The sequence below is a fragment of the Marmota marmota genome, unplaced genomic scaffold (genome assembly GCF_001458135.2).
Source record: "Marmota marmota marmota unplaced genomic scaffold, marMar, whole genome shotgun sequence".
NCBI classification, from domain to species: domain Eukaryota; kingdom Metazoa; phylum Chordata; class Mammalia; order Rodentia; family Sciuridae; genus Marmota; species Marmota marmota.
The window spans coordinates 8,255,007-8,274,418 of NW_025999977.1; the positions used below are offsets into that span (position 1 = coordinate 8,255,007).

The window sequence follows — 19,412 nt, forward strand, 5'->3', positions numbered from 1 at the left end:
GAAATCAAGAGCCATACTTATTAGAAAAGTAATTCATATGAAACAATATGCCAGTAATGAGTAGAAATGTAGCCTTTTATTATAAAAGAAAATTAAAGGAAATCACTTAGCATTTCACTACCTTAATATAGCTATTTAATATTTGTGTTTTCTCCTTGAATCTTGATCTACAGAGTTGCAATTATAGCATATCTATACTTTTGTATTTTTTACATTTTAAACATTTCCTTGTTTACAAATGTAAAACAGTTCCTCCTTAACTGTGGTTTCACTTTGAGGTTTCAGCTACCCATGGTCAACCATGGTCTGAAATTATTAAAGGGGAAATTCTAGAAATAAAGAATTCATAAATTTTATATTAGGTGCTGTTCTGAGCATTTATGTCACTTCATTTCATCATATAGTTACTGTATCATCTCACATCATTACAGAAGGTGAATTCGATACAATATTTTGATAAATAAATCTGCATAGATTTTATTATAATACATTGTTATAGTTGTTCTATTTTATTATTATTTTAAATCTCTTTTCATACCTAACTTATAAATAAACCTTTATAAAAGGTATGAATGTATAGGGAAAAATGTAGTACTATTTGAGGTTTCAGGCATCCATGGAGTTTTAGAACATATCCCCTGTGGTAAGGATGGACTTTTCCAATGGTTGTGTAATGTTCTATTAGGTTGATGCACCATCATTTATTCAGCTACAACCCTACAGTTCTTAAGTTTTTTTGGTGGTTATGGGGATTGAATCTGGGGCACTCTATACCCCAGCCCTTTCATTTATTTTTTTACTTTGAGACAGGGTCTTGCTAAGTTGCCAAGGCTGTCCTACTTGCAATCCTCCTGCCTCAACCTCCTGAGTTATTGTAATCAAAGTGTGTACCACCATGCCACGCTCATATTCTTACTGTTCAGCTCTTAGTAAGGTCATGACTCTCTCCCTGTATCTTATGGTGTATGTGTTATTGTAAGTTATACTATTTCCTTAGAATGAATCACTTGGAGAGAAAAGACTGAATCCAAGAATATGAATTATCTGTATAAATAGCACATTAAAAATACATACAACTAAATATTTTTAAAACAGCTCAATATAAATCTTGTTTTTTCCCCACTTTTCTCAGAAATTATCCCCAAACAAAAAACCAAGCAGCAAAACACAATCTCAATCTTCAACAAAATTGAGGGATACCTAAATTCTATATTATAGATACTGAGGTCACAGAGGGATGAAGAAGCAATAACTGACTTAGCCAAGTAAAAGGAGTGACCTGCAGGAAGGGAGGATACTTAAAGAGGCAGAGAATGATAAAATGCAAAAGTACAGCCCAGAAATAAAAATAACTTTAAAATTAAAATGAGAAAAATCAATCTAGACCTTTTAAGATCCAATAATTAACAGGAATTCCCAAAAGAGAAAACAGGTAACGGAAGGAAGGCAATTGTTGAGGTAATAATATAAAAGAAATGCTCAATACTCAATAACAGAAGCCTTTAGATTGAATGATCCTACATCATGAATGAAAACCAATTCTTATCAAGACACTTTGTTGTGAAATTTCAGAAGGTCAGCAGCAAAAAGAAGATTTTAAACTATAAATTCAATGTGAAAGTAGAATAAAATAAAATTTTGTCTCCCATGTATTTTTTCCCCTCAGGAGGTTATTAGAAAATATGCTCCACCAAAATGGGATATGAGCAAAAGGAAGTCTCAAGAGAACACATGAGTAAGAGACCTAGACAGAAATCATTTTAGATATGAGGAAGACAACAGGGAGGAGGAAGAGCTCTTTGTGCTTCAGGAAAAAAAAAAAAAAAGAAAGGAAGGAAAGACAACCTGATAGTATAATTTTAATTGTAAGCAAACCTAACAGGCTGCTGGAGGGTAGGGAAAGACTCAGTAAATGAGAAAGACAGGCAATTACAGCTGGAATATTCCTTATGAGAAAGGCTGGGACCATAAATGTTTCAGATTTTATAGATTTGCCTAGACTGTATCAATTGTGTACCCCTAATCTGAAATGTTCCAAAATTGGAAACTTTTTCCTTTTTTTGAGATGGGAACCAGCTGGCCCTGAATGTGTATAAATCCTATATTACAAATGCTGAGGGCTCAAGTGATCCTCCTGCTTTAGCTTCCTAAGTAGTAGGGACTAGCATGAGCCACTTTTGTGTCCAGACAGAATTTTAGAGTATTTCAGATTTTGGACTTTCAGATTAAGGATGCTCAAAGTCCAAGAGAAAGTTGGATAAAGAAAACAGGAGCTTAGCAGTGAACAAAATTTACTTGATCATCATAATAATTATAATATTGAAAATACCAAATTAGAAAAATAACCAAGAACATAAGTGTATCAGGAAGATGAAGGCAGAATAGCAGAGATAAGATCTAAAGGCTTATTTATTGTACTAGGAAATCAAAATATAATACATGCCATTGACTGATTAAAGTACTGACTTAGAAACATCGAAAGAAATAGTTCAAAATAGAGAAGCCAGGCTCAGTGGCACACACCTGTAACCCCAGTGGTTAGGGGGGCTGCGGCAGGAGGGACACAAGTTTGAGGTAAGCCCTAGCAATTTAGCAAGACCCTAAGCAACTTAGGCCCTATCTTGAAATAAAAAATAAAAAGGGCTGAGGACGTGGCTCAGTGGTTAAGTGCCCCTGGGTTCAATCCCTGGTACCAAAACGAAAAGAAAAAAGCAGGGAATTTGTTCATTATGTCTTTTTTAGAGCTGGGGCACGGTTTGCTAGGGATTGAACCCAGGGCCTCACACCTGCTAGGCAAGTACTCTACTGCTGAGTTACATCCCTAGCCCTTCATTGTCAGTCTTTTAGCAGAACACGACTAAATTTCAACACAGTAACCTTTTAGATACTTGATGCTATCAGAAAACTTTATATAAATTAGAACCCACAAAACCACATGGTATCTAAAAACTGTCTGCTACTTACCCGCTTTCAGCTAAGGCCTCTCTTGTTTTTATTGGTAAGGTACTTGTTTCCAGCAAGTGCTTCAGGGAAGTAACTTCCTCTTCAGCATCAGGGACAAATATGGAAGGAAAACATGCTTCGAAAATTCGTTCCAGGCGGTTTAGTAAAGCTGTCTGTATCAAAATACCCCCGAAAGTTTATTTACACTTCTCCAATTGTAATAATGTCTTAGTACTATCATTAAAACACAAACGCACACACCTTGTCCCTTATTGTAAATGAGTGAGGGAAATCCACCACTCAGGTACAAAAAACACTAAGTGGAAAGCACATAGTTACTCATAGAGCAATCATTCTAAAGGACTACCTGAAGTAATCATGATGATGATACAGTAGGTGACAAATGTAGCTACACACCAAACACCATATAACTGGGTTCTTTACATTTGTTATATTATTTAATTCATTACAAGAGTCTATATAAAGAAGGTATTATTACTCTACTGTTCAGTGAAAAGTAATATCAAAGTTTGAATAATGTACCCAAAGCCAAACCAAAAACAAACAAAGAAAACCCAGATAGCATTCATATTCTTTCCACCACTACTAATGTACTCCAGACTTAGGGACAATGAGATTGTATGCTTGTGAAAGTATTATGCTATTATAGCTGATCAGGACCTTTTTTTTAGACATAAACACTTGAACTATAAAATCCTTTTTGAAATATTTCTGCTGTTAATAAGTACAAACCAAAGTAGAAAACAAAGTCTCAATTTTAACTGATTAGAAATTTAAAAACAGTTTATCATTTTGATGACCTGCACTATCTTCTAGAAATTCTATTTCTCTACTCCTTTGTTGCATGTGTATGTACATTTTAAAACTATCTTGCAAGTAAAGCTTGACTATTCCATATTTTCACCTAAAACAGAAAAAGTTCTTTGAAGTATTCTTATTAGTTCAGACTTACTGGATTTACATTAACTTTTTATTTTTTTTGGGGGGGGGAGTGGGGGAGAACACCAGGTTTATTGCACATGTGTAACCTATATAAACGTTTTTTCCTATTTTCGTAACTGTACCACAGATATAAGCAAGATATTTTCAAACTCAGCCCAATTCACTATTTAAACATCAAAGAGGAATACAAAATGTTAATGAATTAAAACCTGCTGGAAGATTAAATGTACTATTGAGTTGATGCGAAATATATATTTTTAAAAAATGCCACATCATGGTAGTTCCCCCTGCCAAATCATTAAAAAAATAATAATAATGCTTGATTTTTGTTGTCTAGTATAGTCAGAAGCCTGAAAAAATTTCGTAAACACATTTTCCAAACCCAAGTTTCTCTTTTGGAAGCTGAACCAGAACAAAAAAATTTAACACTGAATAATTAGTCTCAAGGCACTCTCCTGCTAACTCTACAAAAGTTACTCTGACACCTTCATTATATTCATTGTGTGATGGGAAAAGGTTCTCACTCTCAATTATGAACCCTAAAGTAAAGGGTAGACTCAAGATCCCAAGGCTTGTGAAACTTGAGTGCGTCAAGGGGACCCAGCACTTACTTGCTTCAACAGAGGGAATGGACAGACATTACTTTTAAAAGGATCAGATAACTTCCTAATTGGAAACCTGATAAGCACTGGCTCCTCCTGGACATGAAAGGTAAATAAAAAACTAACATATGGCCAAATTTTATTTCTCTGTAAATTAAATCTTTCTTGTATCTTCTCTGTTATCTTTTTAAAGGGCAGAGTAGGAAGCTTACCATCTGGAGAAAGAAATGACCCTAAAACATACTAAATCAGCTGGGCATTATTACATATAAAGCGTAACTATGAAGAAATTCTCAAATGAGTGGAAAGTACTTGAGAAAAAGAAACACATTAATCACCTTAATTTACTTCTTCTACAACCTTTTCCCACAAAAGATATAAATTACATGAACATTTTTAAAGATCGTTTCATTATATCTTTAGGGTTAGATCTAAAATTTGACTGCTTCAGATCTTTTGTTGAATGAGATAGAGTCAGAGCTGGCAATCTTTTCAATATAAAGTCAAAGAATAAACATTTTGGGTTTTGCAGTCCATTCATAAACAAATGTGGGTATGTTCCAGTGAAACTTTATTTGCAAAAACAGGCAGGACAGATTTGTCCCCTGGGCCATACTTTGCCAACCCCTGAAGTAAAGCAATAAGTAAATATCAAATAACCAGAATCCACTAACAGCATCACCAAGAAAGCAGTTAACAGAATTAACAAAGGTTTTGATAAATTTAAATTTGTTCTGGCATTTTTACTTTAAAAAGTATATCAACTTCCAACTCTCCATGAGATCAATTTAATGGTAAGGGCATCCTGTAAAAATAATTTTTTACTACTATCTTGTTCATGGCAACAAATGATGCCAAATTTAATTTATTACTAGTTAATTCAAGTAAGTAAATGCATGATATAATTACAACACTTTGATAGAAGGCTACAGACCCAGGGGCTTATGATTCACTTATAACCTGGAGATATCTAGGTCTACCAGTGTGTGTTGAGGTGGCAACTTTGATCATTTCTACTCCCCTTATACAGATGATACTTTAATGGCAGCCTACTCAGGAATAAAACAGAGTTAAAACTAGGCTCAAGGTGCTGGAATGTAGCTCTGTGGTACAGCGTTTGCCTAGTATGTGTGATTACCCGGAGTTCAGTCCTCAACACACACACATACACAGAAAACCAACCAACCAAACACACACTAGACTCAAAGCTCACTAAGAAAGTTTCTCTAATGAAACTCAGTCAATTAATTTCTACCATATTAGGATATAATAAAAAATTAAATCCAAATACTTTGTTTCCTTCCCAAGATCTTCCTGTTGAGTATATATGGATGGGGGAGAAAACACCTAGTTTTCAAGTATCTGTTCTTCAAAGAGCCTCTTATTTAAAGAGAATCTGTAACTGCTTCTCTTGCAGATTTTAAACTTTGGATATTGGTGATTGGCATTTGTGAGTTAAGTCTCAATTATATTATGAAACTGTACAAAGCATACAGTAGATGCATTTAAGAGTAATTTGCTTCCCCCAAAGCACAATAAATTTAAAAGTTCAAAAATATAATGGAACATAGTCCCAATAACTTGGTAAGTAGAACAGGTTACAAGAATACAACACATATGATACTCAGAAAAAGAGAAACTAATCTACCATAAAAAACAGAGTCGTTTGTGTCTTTCAAGACAGATTTTCCAAGAAACTGTAAACAGACACTAATTAAGAAAATAAAAAACAAACAAAAAATTGTTTGAGCAAAATATTGAGTATCTCTTAGCAAACTAGTCAATAAAGTAAAATATTATACTTGGATTTGTTCTAACATTTATGAATAAAAAGGAATTTTGTTTATATTACTTCTGTTTCTCTACACAGAAGTTTACTCCTGGTTTTGATTCAATGGTAGCACTGTTCATTCTTTTGGTGGTGGTGCTGGGGGTTAAACTCAGGGCCTTGTGCATGTGAGGCAAGCACTCTACCAACTGAACTATAGTTATAACTCAGCCCTCATTTTTTTTTTAAGTTTGTAGCTGAATTACTCAGAAAAAGGTTACATTGAATAGTGTCATTTATTAATATATTCCAGTATATAAAGAATGTATTAGATGTAAAATTCCAAAAAAATATATCTTATTATTTAGAATTAGTGATCAAGTCTGACTAGCTGATCTCTGCTTTCCTTACGCAGATAAGGCAGCAAATATAAAGCAAACAAAATCAGTATAACCCATTTCAGGAAAGTGAGAAACTAAATTCAACAAAAGATCAAAAGATGTTCTTTGAACATACTCAAACTGTAAAAGCCTTATTTGGTGCACTATAGTTTTGGTTTAATGTTTACATAGTGTTTCCCATGAGCCAGGCATTATTCTAAATTCCTTAAAAATACCAGCTCATTAAAGTTTCATAAGAACCATACGAGGAAAGTAACAATATTATTTCCATTTTTTGGATGAGAAAAATGGAGCAGGGAGAAGTTAAATTAACTTGCTTCTGGTCACGTGCATATTAAATGGGGAAGTTGAATCCTAAATCAGGAGGCATAGTCTCAGAGTAGGTGCTCTTAAACCACTATAATATGTTGTTATCAAAGCAGTTCTAGGTTTAATTTCTGAAAATTACAGGAGTGTTGAGGGAATGAACTATGTTTTATTCTTGAGTTTCTAGTATTGAGGTTTCTGCCTACTGTTAGTATAGGAATCCTAACTAAATCAAAGTGCTTTGGGATGGGGGGAAAGCACTTTTGTTTAGGATTGTTAAGGGCATCATAGTTCTATTTATGAAAGTATATCTTATTATAAGCCATCTAAATCATCATTTTATTTTATTGAGTACCGGGGATTGAACTCAGGGGCACTCCACCACTGAGCCACATCCCCAGCCCTATTTTGTATTTTATTTAGAAACAAAGGTCTCAGTGAACTCGCCATCCTCCTGCCTCAGCCTCCTGAGCTGCTGGGATTACAGGCATGCACCACTGTCCCCAGCTCTAAATCATTCTTGTATGTAGGTAGAACATATTTATATAATTATAATGTATTGATAACAATAGTCTAATGCTTTCTATGTGATTTACTATGCTTAACGCTGTACATATAACACTTGAGGAATCTTCTAAAAGAAACACCTCAGATAAGTATTACTGTCTCTACGTTACAGATAAACAAACTGAAAACTCAGGGAACTTTAATTAATCAGAGTTTTAGTACTGGTATTGTGCATAGCAAGAATTTGACCCAAAGTCTGACTCCAAGGCCTACATTCCTTTCACCAAATCATGCTTTTACTTAAATTTTGTGATCTTTCAAACATTTCCAGCCATTAGACAATGGATCCCTTGTTAAGTACTGTGATGATGATCGTATTTAAAAAAGCAAACCATTTCATCTAACAGTTGTAAACATTTACCAAAGAGTCAGTGTTGCATTCTAAATGAATATGAAGGTAATAAGTGCACACACACTTAGCAGTCTAAATATTTACCTGAGGCCACAGTATTAACTAAATGGCACACTAAGTACAAAAATATTCACACAAATTACCTGCATTTTAAATACCTTTAACTCCAAAGTATAAAAAAGAGAAAACGTCATTGTTTCTCCCTTAACTCCATGGAATAAGGAAACTGGTGATGGGTTAGCTGAATACCAGTTTATATAAATCATGTCATTCCACGTACACATGTACCAAATTCTAAGTCTGACAAACAGGAGCACATCTGGCTATTAAACACTTTAAGAAATGGGACTCTGATAAATGTAGGGTTGAAAAATCAAATACTCTTCAAGGCAGGTGCCAGACTTCCCTTTTATTTTTCCTTAGTATTCAATGCTATGAAACCAATTAGTTCAGGAAGTCTGCTATTGCACAAAAGTGCACTTAGATTCATATGCATTCCTATCTGTCAAAACCATTCTGAAAATGAGAACTAGCCCAAAGCAGGAGCTTTTTCTCTCAAAATAGCTTGAAAGGTGAGTATGTTGCCAAGAGCCAGAACTAGAGGTACTGCTCCACAAATTTTGATTTGTCTCTCTCTCTCTTTCCATGGTTAACCAACAATATAGTTAGCAACACTATTTCCTGCACCTTTGAGAACCATTTCTCAAGAAGTTTGTTTCTGAGGTTATTCAGTAACAGTTAACATACACTGAGCACTATGTACAAAGTGCTGTGCTAAGCATCTTTACAGGCATAATTTCATTTATCCTCATAACAAAAGTTTTAAAGTCAGTACAATAATATTCTTGTATGCCCCCCCCCCATTCAGGCTGGGCATTGAACACAAGAACTCATAAATGCTAGGCAAGCACTCTATTATTGAGCTCACCCATTGCTGATAGTATTATTCTATAAATCTTGAGGCTCAGGGAAGTTGCTCATGTAAGTTACTCCAAATCCATGGAACTAACACCATGACTACAGAACCTTCTTTTAATCACTATGCCATATACCTAGGGTCCACGACACTTCTAGGGGCCCACAAAAATGTTTTAGTATTTAATATTAATAATAATCATATTTACTTAAAGTCATAAAATATAATTTAAAAAATCTTTTATGGAGAAGAAGTTTATGAAAGTCATAATGCAACCCTTGGCTATACCACAGCTCCAAAGGTTCACACGCTACCTCAGCCACTCGAGTAGCTGGGATTACAGATGTGTGCCACAGCACCCAATCACCCAATGGCATAATTAATCAAAGGGTGCAAAACATTATACATAAATTCACTTTTACTCATTCCCAGTTCTGTCATCTTTCTATGTCTGGGGATAGAGAAGAAAGTCCTATGGTATATAAGCAGTCATTTCTTCTATTGGTGCAAATAAGCTGTATTATCTAATGCATACTCAAATGGTATGTTTTAGTCACAAACAGGTTACAGGTTTTCCAAAATCCTGAAGCAATATATGGACATATGGTATTCCCTCTTGGGATGATAATTTTATTCATCAACTTGACTCACCCATGGGGTGTCCAGACGTTTGATCAAATATATGAGTGTGTTTCTGGATGTGATCAACATTTGGATTTAGACTGGAAGACTAAATAAAGCAGACTGTCCTCTCTAACATGAGTGGCCCTTGTCCTATCAATCAAAGACCTGAATAGAACAAAAACACTGAGTAAGAGGGAACTAGTCCTACCTGACTTTCTGAATAGTGACATCAATCTTTTCCTGCCTTTGGACTTAAGTGAAAAATTGGTTCTTCTCTTTTTTGGGGGTGAGTAGGTGTGGGTACTGGGGATTTAACCCAGGGGTACTTTACCATTGAACCACATTCCTAGCCTTTTTATTTTTGACGCAGAGTTTGCTTAGTTGCTTAAAGCCTAGCTAAGTAGCCGAGCCTGGTCTCAAAACTTTCGATCCACCTGACTCAGCCTCCTGAGTCACTGAGATTACAGGTGTGCATCTCCATACCATTGGCTCTACTAGTTCTCAGGCCTTCACATCAGAATGGAACTGTATCAGCTCTCGAGTCTCCAGCTTCCTGACTCTATTTTGGGACTTCACACTCTCCAATCAATTAATTTATTCCTTCCTTCTTTCCCTCCCTCTCCCTCCCTTGCTCCCTTCCTCCTTCCTTCCACTAATCCCCCCCTCCCCCCACAATCCCATTTATTGGTTCTCTTTCTCTGGAGAACCAAATACATCTCGATTTTATAAATGACTACATTGGGGTATAAAATGATAAATTATATCACAAATCTAATTCACCTTTCCAGAGGGGTACATAAAAACCAGCACCTTAGGAGTCTATCTAGATTCTGCTTCTTAGGCAACTCAAGTGCCTATCTCCTTTAAAGTACATATTTAAGATAACTGTTAAAATTCCTTCATATTTCCAGTTAGTTTTCCTTTCTTGCTTAGGAACAGAAGTTGATTAATGCCAATAGTTTCAATATTGATAGCATTAGGTCTTGCACTTAAGTGGACCTTTAGAAGAAACATAAAATCCACTGAGTAATTTAATCTTCCATTTAAGAGGATACCTTATGTCTTACCACTATTAAAAATTAAGTAAGATATCAAGTACAATCTACACCTGTATACTTACCAATTCCTAATTTCAAGCTATCTAAAAAGAGGGACCAATTTACCAAGTTCAAAAAAGATGATCTGCTCTTTTTGCACAATTTCTGGATAAATCTAATAAGAGTATTTCTATCTATTTTAGAACTAAAGACCAGAATGTCAAATTTTCTGAGGGAAAAATAGCAAAAGGAAATGCTATCCAAATAAGGAAAGCAAAGATCCTTAAAGGCCAAAATCTTAAAGTCTTAGTTTCTTTGTTGCTTGCTTCTATTTCAATCATAAGTCCAAATGTTCACCCACAGAAGAGAAAACTGGCACACAATCTTAGGTAAATGATTAAACAACAAGTTGAAAATGCAGAATTGGTTATATTCCATTGGAGAATGTGGACTTTCTGGTGGGAAAAAAAAAAAACACCCAGAAATTTAACCTCAAAATAGCACAAACCAAAGAATTAGTGATTTTCTTCTTTTCCTTTTTTGTGACATTCTTAGTTTTTAAATCTTTCAAATCTTCCTTTTCCCAGTAGTATTACAAATTAGATGGCTAATAACAAAAAATGATTTATAGCCTCTCTTTCTAGAGGAATTTTTAATATAAAGATTACTTAACAATTACCTAAATTCTCAAGTAACAAAGTGATATTTTAAAAACTTATAAAAGTTCAGAGTGCAATGTAATGCTTATGACATTATCTCTTTCACCCATACAGCTAAGAAAAAGGCATCTTGGCTATTTTAATCAAAATTCCTTTCTAAAACATTAAAAAGCTAAAAAAATAGAAAATGTTTAAATAACATTATAATTATCTTTTGAGGGAAAACAAAAGATAAGGAGGATTTGCTGTGCCTGTTATTTTTGTTTTGTTTTAAATCTTAGCCCAAAAATTAAGAATAGGGCTGGGGTTGTGGCTCATGGTAGAGCACTTGCCTAGCATGTGAGAGGCACTGGGTTCGATTCTCAGCACCACATACAAATATATGAATAAAATAAAAATCCATTGATGTTTAAAAAAAAAAAAAAAGTAAAGAAAAGTTTTGACCTCTTTGTGATTTGTAAAATGGAGATTTTTTTTTTTTTTTTTTTTGCAGTGCTGGGATTGGATCTAGGGCCTCGAGCATGCTATGCAAGTGCTCTGCCACTGAGCTACACCTCTAGTCTACTACTTGTCTTTTTCCAGTTCCCCCAGTCTACTACTTGTCATTCATAAGAATGTTAAAAGAGAATGAAATATATCAGATTCTGAGTTCTCAGAAAAAAATTATTCACTAAAAGGATAATATCTTTTTTCTCAGTAATGAGGTATGCTAGACCAGCGGCTGACAATTAATTTGACTGAGAACATTTTTTGAGTTTGAAAAATTTCTTGATTGAATTTTCCCCACCTAAGTAACAAATAATTGCAATAAGCCTGAGAAAGATATATTTATTGAAACTTTATTTATGGTAGTGTAAGTTCATAGTAGACTTTAAAAAAAAAGGTGCTAAAAAATATGGACCTGGATGTTACATACCAAATATAGTGAAAAGTGGGAAAAAACCTGAAATGACACCTATATTTGTCTGATTTTACAAAACAAAGAACTGCCTCCCACCTCTGTTTAACTGAATTAATTGAGCTCTGAATTCTAAAATACTCTAAAAGACCCTCACAACGTTCCGCTAAGCACAATTTGGACAAAATCACTTGACAGCATTCTCTTTGGGCCACTAATTGTATGTAGGTAAGATTTAAGAGGAATAAATCATTTCAATTTTGCCATTAAAAGACCTAATGTTTACTGTCATTAATATGTGAGGATTTCTATTCTGTCCTGGACACTGCAACAACTAAAAGAAGCATTTAGAGAAAACTGTTAGTAAACCCAATCCCTTCCAAGGACTAGATTAATGTACCATAAATAGTTTCAATAATTATATCTGGTCTTGTCAAATGGTAAGACATACCATTTGAGTATGCATTTGATGTTCTGGTCTTCAGTTCTAAGGTTTAAAAACTAAGATAATTACAATGTTATTTAAACATCAGAATCTGAAAGCCAAGAAGAAAGTACAGGCTACGATTCTCCTTTACAACAGCAGGATAAGAATCAAGGTCACTGTTTAATCTTTATCCACTACTGACTCAGTAACTTAGCAGGGTATACCTATTTCCATACCTCAACTTTCTTCCCAAACTTCCTCCAGTTCCTTCCAGAGTTTTTCCTCCCCAACATCCATCTCCAAATTCTGTCATTCTGTATAACCCATTCAGCAAAAAACAAAAGTCTAGGGCTAAGGTTGTAGCTCAGTGGTAGAGTACTTGCCTAGCATGTGTGAGGCACTGGGTTTGATCCTCAGCACCACATAAAAATAAACACAATAGATACTGTGTCCATGTATAACTAAAAAATATTAAATAAATAAATAAAATAAAGATACTATGTTCACCTACAACTAAAAATTAAAAAAAAAAAAAAACAAGAAAAGAAAAGAAAAGAAAAAAAAAAAGTCTAAGGCCTGAGTCAAACAAATCTTGGAAAGTCTTAATGCATCTTGCCAAATATATGTAGCTTTTGTTTAATTTTTACCAAATATAATCATGCTACAAAATCTTCATTTTCTATTTTTTCACTTATTATCCAAAACCATAAAGCTTTTAAGAAGCTGAGTCAAGATTCAAACTCAGCTCTATCAGATTCCATGAAGCCCATTTCATGCTTTATTATCTCTTATATCCAGTTATCAAATTATAAATAAGTAACTTCAATCAACTTGTGTGATGCCAAAATTTCCTATTTGAAGGGATCATAGTTTAAAAAATTCACTATCTGATAATGTTAAAAGTTCTAGGGCTATAAATTAAAGATTGTTCAATACTAATGTCATCCTATATGCTAGTAAGATGAAACTAAATAGTTTGCAAAGGGTTAGGTCAAAACCCAACAGTCTTCATTTTGCATTATAATTAGTTCACTTCCTGTTTAAAATTCCAAGGTTCTGCCTCAATAATAAATTACCTAACAGGAATAATACACATTAGTCAAACCATGTAATAACTGAACTAGCAAAGTAGACAATTCAGGCACCCAAAGCCAACTGAAAAATGATTAGCTGTGTACATCAACTGGTAATACCATAATTTCCCTAATATCTTTTTGTTAATTGGTTCTTTTTAGTTATACTTAATGTGTCAAAGGTATCAAAACAATGATGTATAACCATTTCAATTTACACACTTTGGAAATACTTCCAGTTGAAAATTGGTTTCTCAGCAAAAGATAACCAGAGAAATAAAGTTGTAGATTGCGAATTTACCCATAGTATCTTTCAAAAAAATCAAATGGGCACATTTCTGTAACTGTTATTCACATCTTAACATTTTTTTAATTTTTGCAGTACTCGAGATGGAACCCAGAGGGGTTCTACCACTGAGCTACATCCCCCAAGCCTTTTAATTTTTTATTTTGAGGCAGGTCTCCCTAAGTTGTTGAGGCTGCCCTTGACCTGGTGATCCTCTTGCTTTAGCCTCCCTGAGTCCCTAGGATTATGGGTATGCCACTACACCTGGAAAAACTGGCAAATTTCTATAACTCTTAAGAAAACTCACTGGGATAAATATCAAGTTTTAGTACTGGACTATTTATAATTTCTCAAAGGGTTGTAAAAATGTAATCTACAAAGCAGGCAAGCATTACATATCATAAAGAGACTCCTTTAACAGGTACTCAATTGAAATAATATTTTTTAAAAAGCTGAATTGGAAGTCTTCACAGCAATTAACATGTCATAAAAAATAGAGAATATTAGTAAATACCTGAATGGAAGTGGCTGATTCCTGTAAATGGCCACTAGCAACTGCTCCTTTGGGAGTTGCTAAAGGGATACTGTACATCTTGGGGGTTCCTGGAATATCAACATTTTCATCTGTCCTATGTGACTGCCAGACTTCCTTTCGATGATGAGCTTCAGTGGCTTGCTGATCTCCAAAAGCAGCCCAGGAACAACCATCTTTTTGTTCATCCCCAAAAGCATTCCAATCTACAACTTGGCTAGGACCAGCTGAACTGAAGTCCGCAAAGTCATCAGAGTCTTGAAAAGCACTGCAGTCATCTTGAATATTTGGCACTGAATCAAAATCTCCAAACTCACTGTCTTGCCCATTTTTCAGTTCTGAAACAGGTTCAGTGCCTGTTCCACTAGACTTTCTTGCCAATTGACATTCCTCTGATAAACTATCAGAAGTCTGTTTCAGGTCTGAATCAGTAAATATCATTTCCTCCGGGTAAGAAGCAGTATTTGTATCCCCAAATTCTCCAAAGTCATCACTTGGTTCACTAAAATGTGGAAAGTGCTCTGAGGACTCTTCAAAAGTGACATCACTCATTGAATCTTGAGTACCAGTGACGAAAGGTGGAGTGGTGCCACTGGCTGTGCCAAAGTCACCAAAATCATCCTCATTAGTATCATTGCAAGTCACAAAATCATTACTACTATTACCATTTTTTACACTTACAGAATCATCCAAAACATTTTCTTCTGTAGGACCAATGTTTGGGATTTGGGAATTAGTAAACTTTCTACTTTCTTCTTTGGAAGAACCAAGTTCTTCATCAGCATCAAAAGTTTTAATAGAATCCATGCATAGGTCAGCACATTTTGAAGTAACTAAATGTAGTTTTTCCTCAGTTTTACATTGTTCTTTCCTAATGGCTTCTGAATTATCAGTCGAATCTACCAAATTCCAAGCCTTTGATTGATTATTTGAATTTAAAAATTCATCCTGTTGCAGCATTGGAAGGCCTTGTTTTTCAACACCAAAACTTCTGTTAGGTGCTATGCTTATTTCTGAAACACAAACCTGATCCTCTCCATCAGTGTCTCCTTTTTCATCAAAACTTTTAACCAAAGACACTTCTTTTACAGAATTCAGTTCATTGACTCTGTTAATTTTGTTGTTTTCCTGAATGGTTAGCGCATCTCTCTCATTTAAAACTGCACATCTTATTTCTTCTAGTTGTATCCTTTCCTTTTGGGAAAATGTGGCAAAATCTGCAAATTCCTCAGCAGGACTAGGTGCAAAGTCTAAATTATACTCAGTGCTATGAGTGCTCAGAGGCTTTTGTCCCTTTGAATCAGCTACATTGTCTAGATCATCTGTTCCCTGAGGATTTACAGTTTCCAACCCTGCAAACCCATTTGTTAGAATCTCCAGACAAGGAGGCTTTTCACCATTGCAGCTCTCTAACTGCTTGTTTTGATGAACAATGTTCATATCAGTTCTAAAATCTCCGGGAGTGAAACTTTCAGGTGTTCCAACATTCTGTCTCTGCTCTATTACTTTGTTTAAATCTCCTGGACTTTCCATGCCATCAGTAGAAGTATCTAAAGTTTTAGATGAAATAATTTCTTTGCTGGTGGTACAAAGTAAAACATCAGACTGACCTTTCATGGGAGTACAAAGTTCAGCAGTGATGTCCTTATCATTACCATTTTTAATGGACTTAAAGCTTGTAAGGCTATCTACATTTTCTGAGAAATCATGAATTGGCATAAAATGGTTTGAAGATACAAACTCTTCCTTAGGACGAGTATAATCTGGTGTATCAAAATCGACAAACCCTATGCCAGAAGGGCTGACTTCTGAAAATCCACCAAATTCCCCAAATTCATCATCATCCTCCTCCTCTGCTCCATTGTCTAGTGGTGGTGGGGATGAAGAGTACATTCGAATGATGTCTGGCTCCATTGTTTAGTTGCTTTCTAAGGATTAATTTATACCTGTTTAAAAAAAAAGTTTTTGAGGGAAGAATTATATATAATAAAGTCTTTCAAAATTCTCTCAAAGCTACCTTAAAGCAATGCAAATTTACACTGCTCTATTTTGTATCTTTTTTTAAAAAAAATATTTTTTAGTTGTAGATGGACACAATACCTTTAATTTTATTAACTTATTTTTACATAGTGCTGACGATCAAACCCAGTGCCTCCCATGTGCTAGGCAAGTGCTCTGCCACTGAGCTACAACCCTAGCCCTCTATTTTGTATCTTTTAAACTATATTTCTCTTAAGTGAGATTACACAGTTACAACATAGTGACAAAATATATTTCTTTTCTCTTTTAGCATGTTACCAATGTCTTTGGGAGTACATTAAAGAAATATGGGACTCCAAAAAAATTCGAATAGACATCTTTAAAAGTAACACCTACAAAGTTTTCTCTCAGGCACTTGCTTATTCTGTTAAATTCTCTTTCAAATTCACTGGGTACTCAGTGTTTGCCTTATGGATTTGTATGAATTCTCTATATATTAAGACATGAAAATCCTCAAATTGCTACAAATAATTCCTTCACTTTGCTTTTCAATGTTTATTTCTGAACCCAGGTTAACTTTTTAATACCTGAATTTTGAAGTTAGTTTAAGGCTCACAAGAACTTGCAAAAATAGTCAAGCTCTTATATATTCTACCAGCTTCTCTCAATGCTAATAAACTATCATCATCAGATGCTCCTTGACTTATTATAGGTATACATCTCCAAAAACCCATCATAAGTTGAAATTATCATGAAGCAAAAATGCATTTAATACACCCAACCTACTGAACATCACAGCTTAGCAACACATTGCACTGTAGAGCAATACATATGGCTTGCTGTTGCTCATGAGAAAGTATCCTATTGCACATTGCTAGACCAGGAAAAGATCAAAATTCAAAATTCCAATTATACCTTCTACTAAATTCATACTGCTTTCACATCATCATAAAGTTGAAAAATTGTAAGTCAAACCATCATAAACTGAGGACTGTCTGTACCTGGTCAAACCAGGAAACAGACACCAGTACAATTCTATTAGCTTAGCTACAGGCCTTGTTTGGACTTCACCTGTTTTTTTCTTTTTTTGGTCCATGTGTAGTTTTATGAAATGTTATCATGTGTATCAATTAGTTATCACTACAACTGGGATAAGTTCGATGAACACAAAGAAACTCCCTCATGTTGCCCCTTAATAGTCACATCTATCTTTGGGGGTGGTGATCTCATGAACATCCAAGGGAAATCAGTAGGGCAGAAGAAAGGAACCATGGAAGAAAGAAGGGAAGGATTGAAAGGGGCAATATCTGGGAAATGACACTGGCCAAAAACACTGTCATACTGTGTGCATGTACAAATATGTAATAATGAATCCCACCATTACTGGTTGAAATTATAATGAACCAATAAAAAATATGGGAAAAAGTTATACCTTTGCTTAGATTTTAATCCTTGACAATCACTGATCTATTCTCTTTCATTATAATTTTGCTATATCAAGAGTGTTAGGTAAATGAAATTATGTAATATGTAAACCTTTGAAGCTGGCTTTTTTCATTCAGCCTAATGCCCTTGAGGGCCATACATGTTGCTGCACGTATTAATAGTTAATTCTTTTTATTGCTAAGTAGTCATCCATTATATAGCTGTACCACAGGTTGTCTATCCATTCACTTTATAGAGGACATCTGAGTTGTTTCAATATTTTTATAGTGCAAATAAGGCTTCTATGAACATACATACAAATTACTGTGTGAACATAAGTTTTCATTTCTCCAAAACATATATCTAGGAGTGTGAATGCTGGGTCAGATGTTATATTCAATTTCATAAAACTGCCGACCTGTTTTCCCAAGTTGATTTAATGAAGTCAAGTCAACTGATCTTTTTATTTGTGATTTTCTTCATTGTTTTACTAGTATGTAAGTGCAAGAATTCATAAATATTGACTTTTATTTGCCTGTATGTTTTAAAATTTACTTTTTTCAGTACATTAGAACTTATTTTGGTGTAGGATGTAAGCAAGGATCTGATTTTTTCCCCTAAATAATCAAGCAATAATCATAACCCCATTTGTTGAGTAATATTCCCCATACTCATTAATTTATGATGTCTCCTTTTTCATATATTTAATTCTTAAATGCAATCTGTCAGGGCTATTCTGTTCCTCTATACTAAGGATACAAGTCAGACGACATTAGAAGCAATGGAAGGACAATCAACCAAAATCCTAGAATAAAACTATCCCATAAATAATAAACTGATACTTCTTGAAACTCACAGTTGCTAAGTTAGATATATAAGGAAAATATCTGCTATAAAATATAACCAATTTTGCAAGCTAGAGAAAATTACTTTTTCCCAGTTCTTAAGTTTCCCCAGTTTTAGAGCCATGGTACTTAAAAATCACATAATGTAATTCATGAGATGAGGAAAATAAGGCCTATTGGTGGTAACTTTCCTAAAGTTCATATATCTGCTTAGTGGAGAATGGCTTTGGAATTTTGAAAAGGAGGACCTTTGAGATCAGTGATGGGTCCAGTCACTGAGTTATTCTGAATGAAATATGCAAGCCAGAAAAAAGTAAAAGACAAAATTGTAATATTCCTACTTTAAATTATCTTCCTTATAAAATTAGCACCATAAATAACTGCTTTAGCTCTGAGATACTGTTCTGCTGCTGATTTGAAAAGAATAAAACAATAAAAGGTACAGATAAGTACTATTTTCTTCTCTTGTCTAACATTTTGATAACTTTTCTCATACTCAATGTCCAAGGTAATTTGATCTTTAACAGTTTCTCCCTAATTAGGAAGTTCCTATTATTTAAACATATGCTGCCAATGTCAATGGGAGTATAGGAAAAGGGACTCCTGCACATACATACTGCTGTTGGGACCGTGAATAGTTTAAAGGCTTACAGAAGGCAATATGACTATACTATGCAAACTCTGAAAATCGAAAACCAAACTTATTATGCAGCCATTAACTGCATGATTCCTTTTTCTAAAATTTAAAAGCATTAATAATGATAAGGACATGTCAAAAGGACACAAAAGCCAAACTGGGGGGGGGGGG

The 19,412-nt window shown here is 34.5% G+C and overlaps 1 protein-coding gene across 6 annotated transcripts in view; it reads right to left on the reverse strand.

The window, feature by feature from the left end:
• Aftph (aftiphilin) overlaps positions 1 to 19,412 on the reverse strand; it is a 63,414-nt gene that overhangs the window by 24,642 nt on the left and 19,360 nt on the right. For all 6 annotated transcript variants that reach the window (XR_007348042.1, XM_048804214.1, XM_015479604.2 and 3 more), the window contains 2 exons: positions 14,337 to 16,300; positions 2,965 to 3,116 (listed from right to left, as the gene is read on the reverse strand). Coding sequence is in view for 5 of the 6 variants with exons in the window: in XM_048804214.1 (XP_048660171.1) it covers positions 2,965 to 3,116; positions 14,337 to 16,268 (2,084 nt within the window). In the remaining variant the exon portion in view is untranslated. The remainder of the gene's footprint in view (positions 1 to 2,964; positions 3,117 to 14,336; positions 16,301 to 19,412) is intronic.